This window comes from Gymnogyps californianus, chromosome 1, assembly GCF_018139145.2.
Source record: "Gymnogyps californianus isolate 813 chromosome 1, ASM1813914v2, whole genome shotgun sequence".
In the NCBI taxonomy this organism is placed as follows: Eukaryota; Metazoa; Chordata; class Aves; order Accipitriformes; family Cathartidae; genus Gymnogyps; species Gymnogyps californianus.
The window spans coordinates 32,024,066-32,039,187 of record NC_059471.1 but is presented as its reverse complement, the minus strand read 5'-3'; the positions used below and the strand labels follow the sequence as shown (position 1 = coordinate 32,039,187).

Here is a 15,122-nt window from a genome sequence, read left to right as displayed (position 1 = left end):
AAATGGTGATTCTGCTACTTCTAAATTTTGGAAATGTTCTCAAAAATTTTGTGGCACATCTGTTCACCTTCCGAAATGTAGGAGACATTTCCAAAGTTTAAGACGGTAGGAATCTTCATGTCCAATAGAAACAAAAGTGGTGTTTAAGTCACAAGTATTTTGAGACTTGCCCTTTAGAATCTGATTTATGTCTGTCACCTAATAGCGTAAAAGGCTAGTAAGTCTCTGAGAAAAATAATGCGAGTGTTTTTGCTTTTCTGTACATGTTGTATCTTTATTAGATACATTTAATGCATTTCAAAGTATCTTTGATAGGTGTTATGTGAAAATACTACCAAGATGCTATTTGCTTAAAAAGAAGCTGGAAAATATTAATACTTTATTGCTTAATATATCAATCTCATTAAAGATAAATGAGTGTTTGCCCTTGTTTTCAGCTAGACCTTTGGAGATGAGGTCATTTTTGCGTTGTTTGCAAGGCTCATTTATAGTGTGTCTGCACAGTGATTTATTTATCTTTTCACTGAGGTATTCTAGCAGAACTGGTATGCCTTGCCTGCACCCTGTAGATAGGAGAAGACATGAATGAAGTGGCACTGGCAAGTCTTGGGGCAGTCAGGGCTGTCATGTACTACGTTGGAGTGCTGGTGGAGGCGAGCTGTGTTCCTACAGCTAGCTCAGCTGTACGATAGAGTTGCTGCAGCTTAATGAGTTACTCCGTGTCACCTGGGCCATGGCAGCTGTCATGTTTGTTTACTAACCTGGCGCAAACGTGAGGTAATTTGACTTTGCTTGAGGTTAAGCTCACTCGAATGATCTCATGTCTATTGCAAGTATAAATTGCACACACAGATAGTTACCCTGACACATGAAGTGTCTAGTCAGGTTACCAGTAAGCATCGTTCATGCCGTTAGCTGTGAATGCATTAGGTGTCAGTGACCATGTCACTACTTGGGTGCAAATTCAGAGCTGGTGAGTGAACAGGGCATGCTTGTATCCAGTCTGACAAAGTGCTGTAGCGAGCTTTTATATATGAATGCTCCGTCCTGTCTTATTGCATTTAGATGACGTGTTTGTAGCTAACTAATCTGGAGGTTTATGTGCTGGTAAGCACATCCTTCACAAGCTACAACTCTTAAATTCTGCTTAAGCTTTGCTAATGCCTTTTTTTGGTCTGATTTCCTCTTCCCTGCAGAGGGCAGTGTTTCAGGGATTATCACAAGAGGCCTTATCTGCCTGCATCCACTCGCTGCTGGGAGCTGCTGATTCTATCAGCAAAAACAAGGTCAGAATCTGTGCTTTGGGTATGATTTCTTTTTTTTCCCCCCAGTGTATATCTAAAGCCATGAAGCAGTTGTTTAGAATTCTGTTGAAATCTCAGTGAAAGCATGTTGCTCTGCCCCCAGAGACCTGATGGATTTGCCAGCTTTTAGTTAATGGTTAATGTATTGTAAAGCAAAGATAATGATCCACATGCTAGCCTATCTGAAAAGGTGGAATACAAATTGTAGCAATCATGTTTACAGGCTGCTCTAACTCATGTGAATTCAATCAAGTGATACCTAAAGAAAAATTTCTACTAGAAGTCTCTGCTCCCTGTATTTGTTTTCACTGCCTGTTAGTCTTTTCTCTTTTTCTCTGCCTCTGTTGTTTGAATTTTCAAAAATCTTTCTAAGTATTAAATTCACTGGGAAGATTTGTTAAGTATCTGAACTGTCTGTTATCAAAAGGTTTGATCTGATGTGTTGCTCAGAATTCAATGTAGTTTCATCAAGTCATTTTAACTTTAAGTGTTACTTTAAGTAGTTGGAGTAAACCTTCTTTTTTCATGTCACAGTTCCTTTAATACAAATACTGTAGTAGTTTCCTAATTCCTAACAGCCAGGAAGTGAATTTAAAAAAAAAAAAAAAGGAAAGTCTCAGTAGGCTAAAATCATTGGATTTGTATAAGCAGTAAATATTTAGTAATGAAAAAAGTTTTAGTTTCTATTAGAAATGAAGAGCTGTTTTGAAATATTTCTTTTGAGTGTCCTTTGAAAAATGTGTTAACCGTAGTATCTTTAAAAAGAAATTCAAACAGCGTTTCCTTCTAGCTTGAGCAGATAACTATTTCATATGTAATTTATTCAGAGTTCTACAGTTAATTATCCATTCCAGCACCGTGTATTGGGTCAGCATTGACTTAAAGTGTCGCAGAGAATGAAACTCATCCTGCAGTGAACCCTAGATAGGTTGGCCCAGGACTAGGAGCTGTACCGCTTTGCTCTTGATGCATGTTAATTTAACATAATCTGGTGAAATTATGCATGTAAGAATAAAAAAAAAAAAAAATTCAAGAAACCCACCATTTATTTTTAGTAAACATTTCTGTGTGTTAGAACTGCAGATTTAAATCTAATTTCTTCTTTACTGTTTTATTTAACATTATATCAAGGAAAGTTCTCTTCCAGCTTGCAAAAGCAAATTTGAATTCTTGAGTTGTTCTCCATTTACCTCAATGAGCCATGATCTTCAAAGATTAAAAGCAGCATGCAGTATAAAGCACATAGCTGAAATAACAAGCATTGCAAAACTTATCGTCTCAGTGGTGTGAACTTGGCCTTGGTTTATTCTTTGTATCTTTGCTGTACTGTTTAGAAATTAACTAAGCTTTGTGTTTAATGACATGAGAAAAATGCCCTGTAAGACCTTTGCACAATAGCACAGTTAATCAAGGTTATTACAGAAACATTAACTGTTTGGCTTTTTTTTAGGCATTGTAATGATTAAAAAAATTTTAGAACTTCATGTTTTTCAACTATAAATCATATGAATTACATGAAATAATTCCTGGCTCTTATGAAGAATAAATTTGTGTCTTTCAAATAATGGATACCTGTACTTAATGTGGACATTTAGTAATATGACTGTGTAATGTAATTCTTCTAAGAAATGTGAATAAAGTCTGCTTCTGTAGAGCAATGTGTTAGGAACAGTACAGAAGTGGGATTTGTTGATCCCAGAGTGTAGTTAATGGCACTATAGACTAATCAAAAAAAGCTTGTAAGTAAGATTATTAGTATTAATTTTGTTATAGGAAGTAACTAATAAAAGTGGAGGTGTTGAAACTTTGCTCTTCATGTAATTGGTTTTTTTTTACATGTAATGCATGTTCTTTCTCTTGTTGTGCTGTAGACCCAGGTTGATGGACAGCTTTTCTTAATAAAACACCTTTTGATTCTTCGTGAACAAATTGCTCCTTTCCACACTGATTTCACCATTAAGGAAATTTCCCTGGACCTTAAGAAAACTAGAGGTACTAAACAGTTGCTGGCTACAGAATGGGATGGGAGTGTCCTCCCTTAATGTGCCAGCAAAAGTTCTGGGTTTATTTTATGTTCACTTGCAATGACTTGTATGCTTGTTCTAATCTCTTGCTTTGTTCTTATCTTCGCTGAAAAAGACCCAAAACCATTCTCTTATTCAGGGTAATTCAGGATGTAGCTAACAAATTCTTTATTTTTGTATGAAATGCATTTGCCTGCTTTTTGCTGCTCACCTAACTTATTTATCCAGTCTTTTTAAGAACAGCTAAGTAATCCATGTATCTATTGCACAGAGATGTCTTTCCCCTTTTCTGACCCTTTAAAGGAATATCTTTTGTTACTGCTGTTTAGCAGGTGAATTTAACAATACATAGTTGACTTGCCTAGAACAAATTAAGATTTCCTAGACCTTTCTGTGAGGTTTTGTTTTGGAAAGGATTTCTTATGTTGCAAGTTCAATAAACAGTATTGTTGAATAGTTTTATGTAGCAACTGTGTCTGTTGTAGGAAGGGAGAACAGAGAGTAGTGGCCATGGTCATGATTTTTAAAATTGTACTATGGTTCCTTTGTAAAATGCAGGAAAAAAACCCCCTCTCAATACAAAAGGGAACTGTTGTGCACTTGTCAAGTTTGTAAAGATAATGGGAAAACTAATTGGGAGCATGTCAAGTTTCTCTTCTTCCATTCCAGAAGAAAAGCTGAAGAAGTAACTTTTCTTTCCTGCCATCTAATATGCTGCTGTTTTAACTCTGAAGCAAGCAATTCTTACACTAACCGTTTCACCTGTTGCATTTGAACATCAATGAAACCTCCTACCTGTTGAGTAGTTTCTAGTTGACTGGAGGTTAAAGGGCAAATACATCCTTTTGGTGTCTTGTCCTGGCTGACACACAAGTTTGTTCTCCATCTTCATTTAATTGAATAAATTTTTGTGCCAGCCAGTGCTTTGCAGATGGTAGTGGTAAGTAATGGAAAACACTTTCTTTATATCGGGTGGTGGCGGTGGTGTTGAAAAGATGTACATTGTGCTTAATTCTTAATGTAGTGTAGCATAGGCCAATAGGGCTTTTATATTTGGGATGAGTTGTACTAGAAAAATAACATGGCTAATCGGAGTTTTACTGTGTTCTAGCCAAGCTGTCTGCACATAGATTTAAGATTTAATTTGGGATTTATAGACAAAGGGACACTGCTTAATGTAAAAGTCATGCTTCCGCCCAATTTTTTTTTTTATAGTAGTATAATGCTAAGGTTCATGTAGCTGAAGTATACACTGGGGAGAAGGGACTTTCACACTGACTAGCTCATAGACTTCTAATCAAGAACTTGGGCTCTTTGTGGAATCAGTGAAGTTTCTGGGAAATAATTCAGAGAACAAAATGAATCTTCCTCTGCGGTCTCCTTTAACTGCATAGGAGTGCAGATTCTTAGTTCAGTGCAAAACCTACATGCCTACATATCTGGTATTCACTCTTTGTTTCATGCCTTTGACAGCACTTCTTTAACTCTTATGTCTTGTTTCCCTCCCATTGTTTTATACAGCAAGAGGGGCGCAGAATTGCTTTTGAAATGAGGAAAAAAAAAAAAAGCAGATCGATGTGTAGAATGATAAATGAATGACATTAGGGCAATAGGCCATACTGAAACTGTATTGATTCTGTATTCTTTTTCCTAATGAAAAAGAACTGTATTCTGACTGTATTCTTTTTCCCAGTTTGACTAGATTTCAGGTTGACAACATCCTGTTAACACTATAGGAATAATTTAGTATCTTGTGTTAATTACAGACATTGTTGCTTTTCCTTCTTGGGACTTCTGTAGAGACCATAAACATGAGTGTATATCAACCTTGATGTTTTGTTGTTTAGTCCTAACTAAAATAATTAAGCACAGAGGAAAAGAGTTCTAAGTTATTTCATGCAACTGTACTTGGTTTTCCCAGGCAACAGGGGCCAAATTCTGCATATTGTTCATAAATGCTTAACTACATAGCTTATGTAAAAGTCTTTCACTTGTAGATACAGTTACAAAAGGAAAGAGCTCACACAATTTGTGCTGCACTACAGCTAGTATCTGTCATTTGACAGGTTCATGTAATGTATTTATCTGTTTAGACTGTGCGACTGTTAGATTCAGGTTTACCATAGGTGCAATTAAAAAATAGTGGATCAAGCTTTGTGTGCTTCTGTGCATGTGCATTTGTGCATCCACACCTAGTGGTAGTGGAATCATTAATATTATAGTCCTAATCATGCTAGGCCATTTTTTATGTGTAAATGAGTGATTAAAGTTTTTAATTCCTGGAGCTGAATCCCATTGACTTACAGCGTGAGTGACTTTCTGATTCACAGATGCAGCATTTAAAATCCTGAACCCTAAGACAGTTTCAAGATTTTTTAGACTAAACAGCAACAACGCCTTGATACAGTTCTTACTGGAGGTAATACGGAGTCTTATTGCATTAAGAAAAATCGGGTCATTTAAGCGGGTGGTGATCTCTGGCAAATAAAAAGGAGAGTATTGTTGTCTTCTGTTCAAGGGTACTCCAGAAATCAGAGAACATTATATCGACTCTAAGAAAGATGTAGATCGTCATCTGAAATCAGCTTGTGAGCAGTTTATTCAGCAGCAAACCAAACAGTTTATAGAACAGCTGGAGGAGTTCATGACAAAGGTACAAACATGTTGTATGTTCGTTAACCTAACTGGAATACTGGTAGGATAAGGGAATTAGTATTTAAATTGGGTATAGGAGAAGCTGCTAGTTCTGTCTGATTAGCTGAAGATGATGGCATTTCCCATTATGAGGTCGTGCTTCCCTTTAAGTTCCAACAATAATTTTCCAGGCATTTTTGAGTTTAATGGATTAAAGGAACATGACATAGTTTGTTTCTAAAAGCAACCCTTATGCTCTTTGATCAAGAAGCTTTAATGTTTCATTGAGCTGAAACAGGTCTGTGAAAGTTGGCAGGAGCTTTTCTGTTTGCAGGAAAACTCCTACCTTGACTGAATTTGTAAGCCTTCAAAAACAATCATGGGTCATGAGTGTTCTTGAGGGATGTCTTAGAGCATGGCTGTGAAGTGTGTTAAAATTTTCTGTTCCTAGCATATTTTAAACCAGTGAGGTGCTTGCTGAGCAGGACTTTCCTCCAGGTCCTGTTTGCGACAGAAATTCCTGGTAAAAGTTGGTCAGAAGGATTAGGCATCCTAGAGGATAGGAACAAAAAAGATGTCTTGTTACAATACACGTCTTTCTAGAACCTGCTCTAGAGCTCAGGATTTCTAGACATCTTGAGAAAACCACACAGCAGGATCTATTACTTCTGGAAGATGAAAAGTGTGATGCGGATCCTTATGTACTGAGAATAAGTGGCATGACATCTCAGAAACTGGGGCTACAGCATTGCATGGACATCGCAAATATCTCGGCTGCTGTTTTTTGAGAATTTAGAAGATTACAGTATTAAATTTACTGATGCCTGTCATGCTGGGGTGAGGAGCCAGTGGCATGCCTAAAATATAGATGGGTAACTGGTGAGATTGATAGATTGTCCAAGTGATCCCAGTGATTCATTGGGAATCTGGGGAGTTTGACTAACCTGCTTAAGTATAAATCTCTTTTGAGGTTTTGTATCCTTAGGTGCCTTTGCAAATTTAATCCCATTTTGAATTTTAATTTCAAGAAGCGATCATGGTTGTAATTTTGAATTGCATTTCTGTCAAGCTGCTTCCCCTGTGTGTTGTTAAGTCAGGGCAGAGAAGAGAGAGAGCAGGGGAGATTCCATACACTGCAGTATCTTAAGAGACTTGTGCAATTGTTACTTGGTCACTTTGTTGTGAATTCAACTGAAAGAAACTTCATTTTGTTGATTGTACTTGTTTTAGGTAGCTGCTTTAAAAACAATGGCCACTCAAGGAGGTCCCAAGTACAGCCTATCGCAGCAACCTTGGGCGCAACCAGGTATTTGCTTTGTTTTATATTCATGTTACCTCTGAGGCACTTGTAGGCTAATAAAGCCATGATCATTTACTACTTTGAGACTTCTTCTAAAAACTTTGCATCAAATGGAGAAAAAGACCCTTTCCATTCACCATTTTTGGTAGAGCAGTATAAGCTGCATTATATGGGGTTCGAGTATTTCAGAATGTCATTTGTCTCTGTGCCTGACTTCTAAAACATAAGAATCTGAAAAGCTGGCCAGATTAATTTGGACTGTGAGACTGTGATTGATTTGGAAAAATTCTAAGTACCTAAGAACTATCTACCTTTTTCTTGAAAATCCTGGCTTCCATTTTTACCTGTGTGCTAGTTTACATATCTTAAGATACCTCTAAATCAAAACCTGACAAACTTCAGAATATGTATTTAATTGGTGCAGTAGATGAATGACTGGAGTATTTCTCAAGCTGTGACCGTTCTTGCATGAAAACAGCATTTCCACAACTGCATACGGAATGTGCTTTAGGAATTATTTGATTACATTAAAATAAAGTTTTGTTTTTGTAGGAAACAATTAATCTGCATTGAAGCTTTTATTGTCTGTACATTTGGTACCTACTTCCTTTTCAGTTTTCCTGTGACTATGCAAAAATGGAATCCAGCTTTGTTTCCCTCTTCTTAAGAATTCAAATGTGAATGCTTTGTAGGAACATTTGGAGTAGTTTAGATGTTCCTGGGTTGTTCTGCTCTTCACATTACAAAGTTGTGCTTCTGGGTGACACTGAGAAACCTGATTATTCCAATTCATACATTGGAACCTTCTGTTGCATCATGTTCTTAAAATGCAAAGCCAGCCACATTCATTCATAATTCAGTGCTGCTCCATGGGTCAGACACTCTCAAGGGCTAACTCGAGCTTCTACTTAACGTCTCCTGCTTCTTCAGGAGTATTTTTAGTGTTTGTTTGGATAATTATGTGTGTAGAGGCAGATCTAAGCAGAGCTTCTGCTGTTTCTTGGAGTCATTTGTCTGGGAAGCAGGAGTAGGCAGAAAATTTAGATACAGTAGAAATCGAGGGGAAAAAACCCCCATAGTATATTAACTTTGGTACTTACATGAAATGTATTTTTCCCCTGCCCTTTAAGCAAAGATCTTGTAAAATCATTAAAATACCTAGCAATAAAGAAAGAAGGTCTTGTCTGAGAGAGGATTCCTGTCTGGTTGATTCAAAATCCAGATGGCTGTGCAGCCTTTCTTCTTACAGACGTGGCCTGTGGTCAGTAAGGAGAATTTGTGTTATGCTGTTCTCTCTACTAGCTGTCATGATTTAACCTCAGCTGGCAACTAAGCACCACACAGCCGCTTGCTCACTCCCCCCGGTGGGATGGGGGAGAAAATTGGAAGGGTAAAAGTGAGAAAACTCGTGGGTTGAAATATAAAGACAGTTTAATAAGTAAAGCAAAAGCCGCACACACAAGCAAACCAAAACAAGGAATTCATTCACTGCTTCCCATCGGCAGGCAGGTGTTCAGCCATCTCCAGGGAAGCAGGGCTCCATCACGCATAGCAGTTACTTGGGAAGACAAAATGCCATGACTCCGAACGGTCCCCCTCTTCCTTTTTCTTCACCAGCTTTATATGCTGAGCATGACATCATATGGTATGGAATATCCCTTTGGTCAGTTGGGGTCAGCTGTCCCGGCTGTGTCCCCTCCCAGCTTCTTGTGCACCCCCAGCCTACTCGCTGGTGGGGTGGTGTGAGAAGCAGCAAAGGCCTTGACTCTGTGTAAGCACTGCTCAGCAATAACGAAAACACCCCTGTGTTATCAACACTGTTTTCAGCACAAATCCAAAACAGCCCCATGCTAGCTACAGTGAAGAAAACTAACTTTATCCCAGCCAAAACCAGCGCACTAGCACTGTTTATTTCCCAGCAGTTTCTTTTCCAGGCAAGTTTTTTAGGGGGGGGGCTATGTAGAACTTTGTTGGTGTTGGAAGGCTGTAACTTCAGGAACCTCAGGAGGATGTGGTAGCTTGCAGAAATGGGTTGGATGCATTTACTGCAGGGAAAGAGAGGCTGATGTCTTGAGTAGGTCCCAAAAGAAAAGCCTTGTCTGGCATGTGGTTGTGTGATGGGTTGATGCTGCACAGCCCGGTCACCCCCTCTTTCCCTTTCTCTCAAACTTGCGGTTATGATCAGCCCCAATAAAGTGGAGGTGATATTTTGGAGTGTAGGTTTCAACTAGCAGAACGCCATTTTAGCCTATTAAGCATATTTTCTTTTGCTTTCAGCAAAGATCAATGATTTGGTCTCTTCAACTTACAAGACAATAAAAACAAAGCTGCCATCAACGTTACGAAGCATGTCGTTATACTTGTCCAATAAAGATACAGAATTAATTTTGTTTAAGCCAGTTAGGGTGAGTATTGCTAGATGTACTTCCGCATGTTTTCCTGTAGGTGTTGGGCCTTCATTTAAAGACTTCAAACACATTTTGTGGGATTGTTCACATATTTCTGTGTGTGTATCGTTATATGTATAATATATCCATATAAATGTATCTATGCATATATTTATAAGTGTATTTATACAGACACACATACATACACATATCTGTGTATCTGTAGAGTTATTCTAGGCTACCAGTCCAGCCAGTAAACATGTGACAAATACCATGCACATGTAATAGTGAACAGACTGTTACAGCCACTGTGGTGTCCCTGATCTGAGAAGCCTGTTGAAAAGACACATTAAAAAAAAAAATAAAAAAATCTAATAATATGTTTTATAATAATGTTTAGCTTAAACCCCAAAACACCTGTCCTGCTCTCTATTGTACTCAGCCTACATAACACACACACATTACAGGGAGGTAACTGGTTCTGTTCATTCTGCACATCTTCCACTTGGCACCATATGAGCTACTATAGTGAAAATTAACTCTGTCCCAGCCAAAACCAGTACAGCTTGGTCAGTTATGCATGGGCAGAAGCACTGGAGGCAGAGAGGATGATACAAATTCAATGGGAGACCCACTGTAAACCCACCAGAAAGAACCAAGCTTGAGTTTTAAGCTTCCAGGTTAAGTCTGTAAGAGTCAGTGTTTCAGCTTAGTACATCTCAGCTGAAGTTTTTATCTCACAGTCAACGTGGATTCCTTGTGGCTGTTTTGGGGCTTGTTCTAGAAGAAAAGCTCTTAAAGCTCGACCGCTTCTCCCTCCATGGTCATTTCAGTAGTTATTCCATGTACATAGTGCTTATTCTGGGTCATGTTTGAGATGGGTGCTGTGTTTTTTAATATTGAGTTTTCTCTTCTTTCCTTTAAAAGAATAACATTCAGCAAATGTTCCAGAAACTCCATGCTTTGTTAAAGGAAGAATTTAGTAATGAAGATCTCCAGATCATAGCTTGTCCTTCAATGGAACAGGTATATATTGAAGCTCCCTGTTTTATCAGTTGCTCTTTCACGTGACTGGCTTTTTTAAACATTAATTTTTTCATTTTTAGTATATTCAGTGTTCAGAATCTTTATTTATTATCCCCCTTAATCCTGGATAATTAAACTCAGGGCTTTATCTGAACTCTAGGCTCTCAGCTAAAAGGGGGTTTTGTTTGTTTTTTTTATGAATATCCAATAGCATTTTTAAACTGAAGGTGGTGATTGATGTTGCTGGGGATTGAGTTGTACAACATCATGGCAGAGTCTTGCCATTTCTGGACATTGTCTTTTCGGAGAGATACCAATGCTAGTGAATACGCTTTAAAAAAGCCTGTGCGTGTGAAGGCAGTCTTGCTTTTGACAAATACAAAAAGCAGCAACTTTTACGTTTAAGAAGCATGAGAAAGAATTACAGGGGTTCATTTGAAGTAAATTGGATTGGGAAAATATGCAGATGTTTATGGAAATGTAACCCTACATAAGATCTTTAGTCTCAGAGATGATTGCGGTTAAGAATTCTCTGTATTGGGATTCTCTGACAGAAACCAAGTAGGTTTTTAAAAATCTCACTTTGACCTTAGTGGTCCAGGGAATGTGGATAGAATCGTGATTATCCCAGGATGCCAATATTTAAACAGATAATCTAGTTTACGGATTAGAGGACATTGCCTGCAGTGAATGTGGCCACAGGGATGTGTGATAACTATCCTGGAGCACAGAGTGGGAGTGATGCACTGGAAGGAGGTGGGGTTATCCTAGAGGAGATGGCTTCCTCTAATTGTTTATCTGTTAATCCTTAGGATCACTTCTCCTACAAACTGAAGTGTATGAGAAACCATATTGTAATCTGTGCGAAACAAGTATTGCGAAAGATCCCAAATGTGTTTCAGATACCTAAGATGAATGTTAACATTTTTTGCCAGTGTGCATATTTTTTGGCATTCCTTGACAACACATGAAGTCATCTTAGAAACTTTGACACAGTAGGTTGCGACTGCTGAAATGACTAGTCAGCATGGTCAACAACTGCATTTTAAAAAGCCTATGAGTAGGCATTTGACTGGAAATTTTGGCTAGTGGTTTTGTAGCTGTCTTCTGATTTGTCTGTGTGCTTCCTAGGAATCCTGTTTAAAGGTTAGCATATAGGACATCAGTTCTGAAACGTAGCTGCTCTGTCTGATGTAGCCTTTCCTTTTGTCTTTCAGGTGAACTTACTTTTATCGATGTCCAAGTAGCCCAACAGTGAGGCTGCTTGAAATAAGCTTCAGCTGAATGCCAGGCAGTGAGAGGAATGCAAAGACATTTGCTTGAAGTAAACAAAGGATCCCACTGTGCAGTCCAGTCTGCATCAAAACTATCCAGGCTGCTTAACCCTGTTTTAGGAAAAAAAGAAAAAAACCAGTTTTATTGATTTGTTAAAGGTCTTCCTGTTCATTGGCTTGAGAAGTGGGGGGGAAGAAAACAAAACAAAAAACCCTTTGCTGATCACTCTTATGGAAGCTCAGTTACTGCCTTATCCAGATGTTTTCAAAGTTGAAATCCTGGGGGGGGGTTTATGTAAAAACCTATCTTGCTTTCCTTCAATAAGCTGATGTATGCAGTGAAAAGCCGCACTTTCAAAGACACGCTGGAAATAAAGCGCAGGGAATCAAATGGGAGCAGTAATAGCTATTTGCAAGGCTTGGAGATAAGCACATTGGTATGACAATTTGACTTATGCAGGCATGCTCTGATTTTTCTTTAACTCCCCTGAAAATCCTGGTAATTCACCACGTGCTTGAACATAATTCAGAGGTTCTCAGTTGGGAAAACTTCATTTCCCGCATGTGAAGCATTTCTTGAAACACTGGATGTGCTATCTTTCATATACTGTTGTGACTGGGAGCTATGAGGTCAGACCTGAAGTTTCATGCTCTAACCTTCCTCCATGTAAAGAATCTCAGTTCCTTGGGATTTGCAGTGGAAAGCTGTGCAATATAATTTCTGTTGTTTCTGAGGGAACTGCATGTTTTCAGATGCTTTACATCAAAGCTTAGCATTGAGATTCTCAGGTACTTAGTTTTAGGTTAGAGGGGTTTTGGGTTTTTTTTGCCTTACCCACGATCAAATGGTGGTGTGCATTGTTTAAAGTGGGAACTGGGACTGGAACTTGTACAGCCTGTGTGCGCTGGAATAAGTGCTAATAAGGGGGTGTGGGGATGCCAGAAATTGAACGTGCAAGCCTGTCAAATCAGCATTGTAAGCAGAGGAGGAGTACTTGGTAACTGGTAAAAAATGCACACTGTTCAGTATGCATTAATTGGTCATTATTTTGGAAAGCTGAATGCTAAACACTTGGCCATTAATGGAATGAAACACTACAGCAGCTTTAGGGTGTCTCAGTGTGTAAGTCTCTATTGTGCAGCACTGCAGAACAAAAATGTGGTGACTTACATGGCAGATTTTTAACTTATTTGTAAAACCTGTTCTGTAGTTTTAAATATGTAGAAATTTCCATGCACATCAGTGGTGTTTTGATTTAATAATTTTCCTGTTATAAATCACATGGCTGGAGACTAAGATGGTAGGATTTAAAGCTACCGTGAGAAGTGTTGCAGCAGTGGTGCTGAGGTACATAAGTGGTACTCATAGGACCTTACATGACTCCTTAAAAATTAACTAAAGGAACTAACAGGGAAGAAAAATTGCCCTTTCTTTTTACTTATGTAGAAATACAGGCTGTAAAATAATGTCCAGTGCATTGTAATATATGTATATTTGTTTTTTATAAAGTTTTACAGAAGGACTGCACGCTGTACAGAGTTATGACTGACTTAATGCAGACATTGTACAGAAAAGACATGAAGGGTAAACCATTGCAGTAGTCACTCTTGTGCTTGGGATCTCTTTCTCTCTTAGAGTACCCAGAGAGCTCTAGGACAGCTGGTTGAAAGATTAGAAGAGCAATCAGTTTATACAGCCTGTTTGCTAAATGAACATTTGTTTAAACATGTACAGTTTCAGATATTTACGTTTACAAATAGTGTAAATACTTTCAAAAGATTAATTTAAGATGCTTTATATTATCTGACTAGAAACTTGCTGTTTTTAATTTTTTTAAATAAAAATGTTGCCTCCTATTTTGGTCCAAGAGTAAAGCTTTATTCTGTATCCTGAGGCTTGTCTGTCAAGATAACTGTAATACACAGACAATAAACATCCTGTAAGCACAGGCAGTGCATCGCTGAGAAGTGTTCTTTTTTAGCAGTAAGAGAATTGACTTTATTTGGCACAGATGTATACCTGAGTGCTGAATGTACAGCTAATTGTTAAAGTAATGCCTCTTGATGGTTATAATAAAAGTAAATTTGTATTTTCTTTACTGACAAATGATCTTGTGTGACTAAATGGTCTCTTTGCTTGCAATTTTGTTAGGGGGAACAAACCACAACTGTAATACAAGAACATGTTTTAACTAGTTGGCTTTTACTAAGAGAAAACTTGGGAGCTGGTGGCAGAAAGCACAAGTATTATTGTATTTGACAGCTGTTCTTGTTGCCTGGTTACTCACAGACTCATCTACCCATAGTTTCTCATTACCACATACTGTTCTTCTGGCCCTTGGTATTGTAGAAACATAATCCAGAGGCTTGTAGTTTGTCCCCTGTAACGTCAGTGTGAAGCTTCCCTTCACCCTCTGGCTTTGATAATGTCATTTGAATGAACGAACCTAAGGAAAAACGCTCCTTTCTTGTGGAATTCAGCTTCTATCTGACTGGTATGGGGCAGCGATGTGTGACCATTGCTTCCTAGGCGCTTGGAGCCTCCTAAAGAGGTTTGGCCCTTTGGATTGCATCTCTCGTAAATGAAGTGAATGCCAAAGCAGCTGGCCAGGCATTCACGCTTCTTTTTGTACAGCAGTGATGCCCGCAGCATAGCTTATGCTGTGCCGGGTGTTTTCCAAGCAAAACCAATAGTCCCTTCCCCAAACTGTGCATGTTTGGTGTTGACAAAGTGATGTGGGTATGAAAAGGGGAAAAAGTGTGTGCTGCTGAAGCAACTCATGTGGTGACTGCAGGGAGATCCAGCCCTGTGTCCACAAACGCTGCTTTCTCCTAACCTCATGCATTCATTGAACCCTAAAACCAAGCCAACACTGTGGAGCAAATCAGATCTTTGATATGAAGACCTCTGAATAGAACAGCAACAAAAAAAAAGAATCAGTTGGCCCCTTTCAGTGGTGGCCAACCATGCCACTAAGCTATGGGACTTACCATCTACCACCAACTGGAGCCCTGAAACCCAAGAGGCACCTCATCTTCCCTCTCTTGGAGTAGCCCCGGTCCCTGTACCCAAGCTCCTGTTTGTCATCCCCTTTCCACCAGCCTGGGTGTCTCTGGCTGAAAGCCAAAGCGGGCTCGTCACTCACACTTGGTACTACAAGTTCCCGAAGTCC

The 15,122-nt window shown here is 38.7% G+C and overlaps 1 protein-coding gene across 1 annotated transcript in view; it reads left to right on the top strand.

Moving 5' to 3' along the window:
• The window catches only part of COG3 (component of oligomeric golgi complex 3), a 31,988-nt gene extending 19,755 nt beyond the window's left edge, over positions 1–12,233 (top strand). Inside the window, exons 16-23 of the mRNA XM_050902701.1 lie at positions 1,197–1,286; positions 3,176–3,296; positions 5,659–5,747; positions 5,847–5,981; positions 7,193–7,268; positions 9,540–9,667; positions 10,577–10,675; positions 11,893–12,233. Coding sequence (XP_050758658.1) covers positions 1,197–1,286; positions 3,176–3,296; positions 5,659–5,747; positions 5,847–5,981; positions 7,193–7,268; positions 9,540–9,667; positions 10,577–10,675; positions 11,893–11,922 — 768 coding nt within the window. The 3' untranslated portion in view covers positions 11,923–12,233. The remainder of the gene's footprint in view (positions 1–1,196; positions 1,287–3,175; positions 3,297–5,658; positions 5,748–5,846; positions 5,982–7,192; positions 7,269–9,539; positions 9,668–10,576; positions 10,676–11,892) is intronic.
• Positions 12,234–15,122: the final 2,889 nt, after the last annotated feature.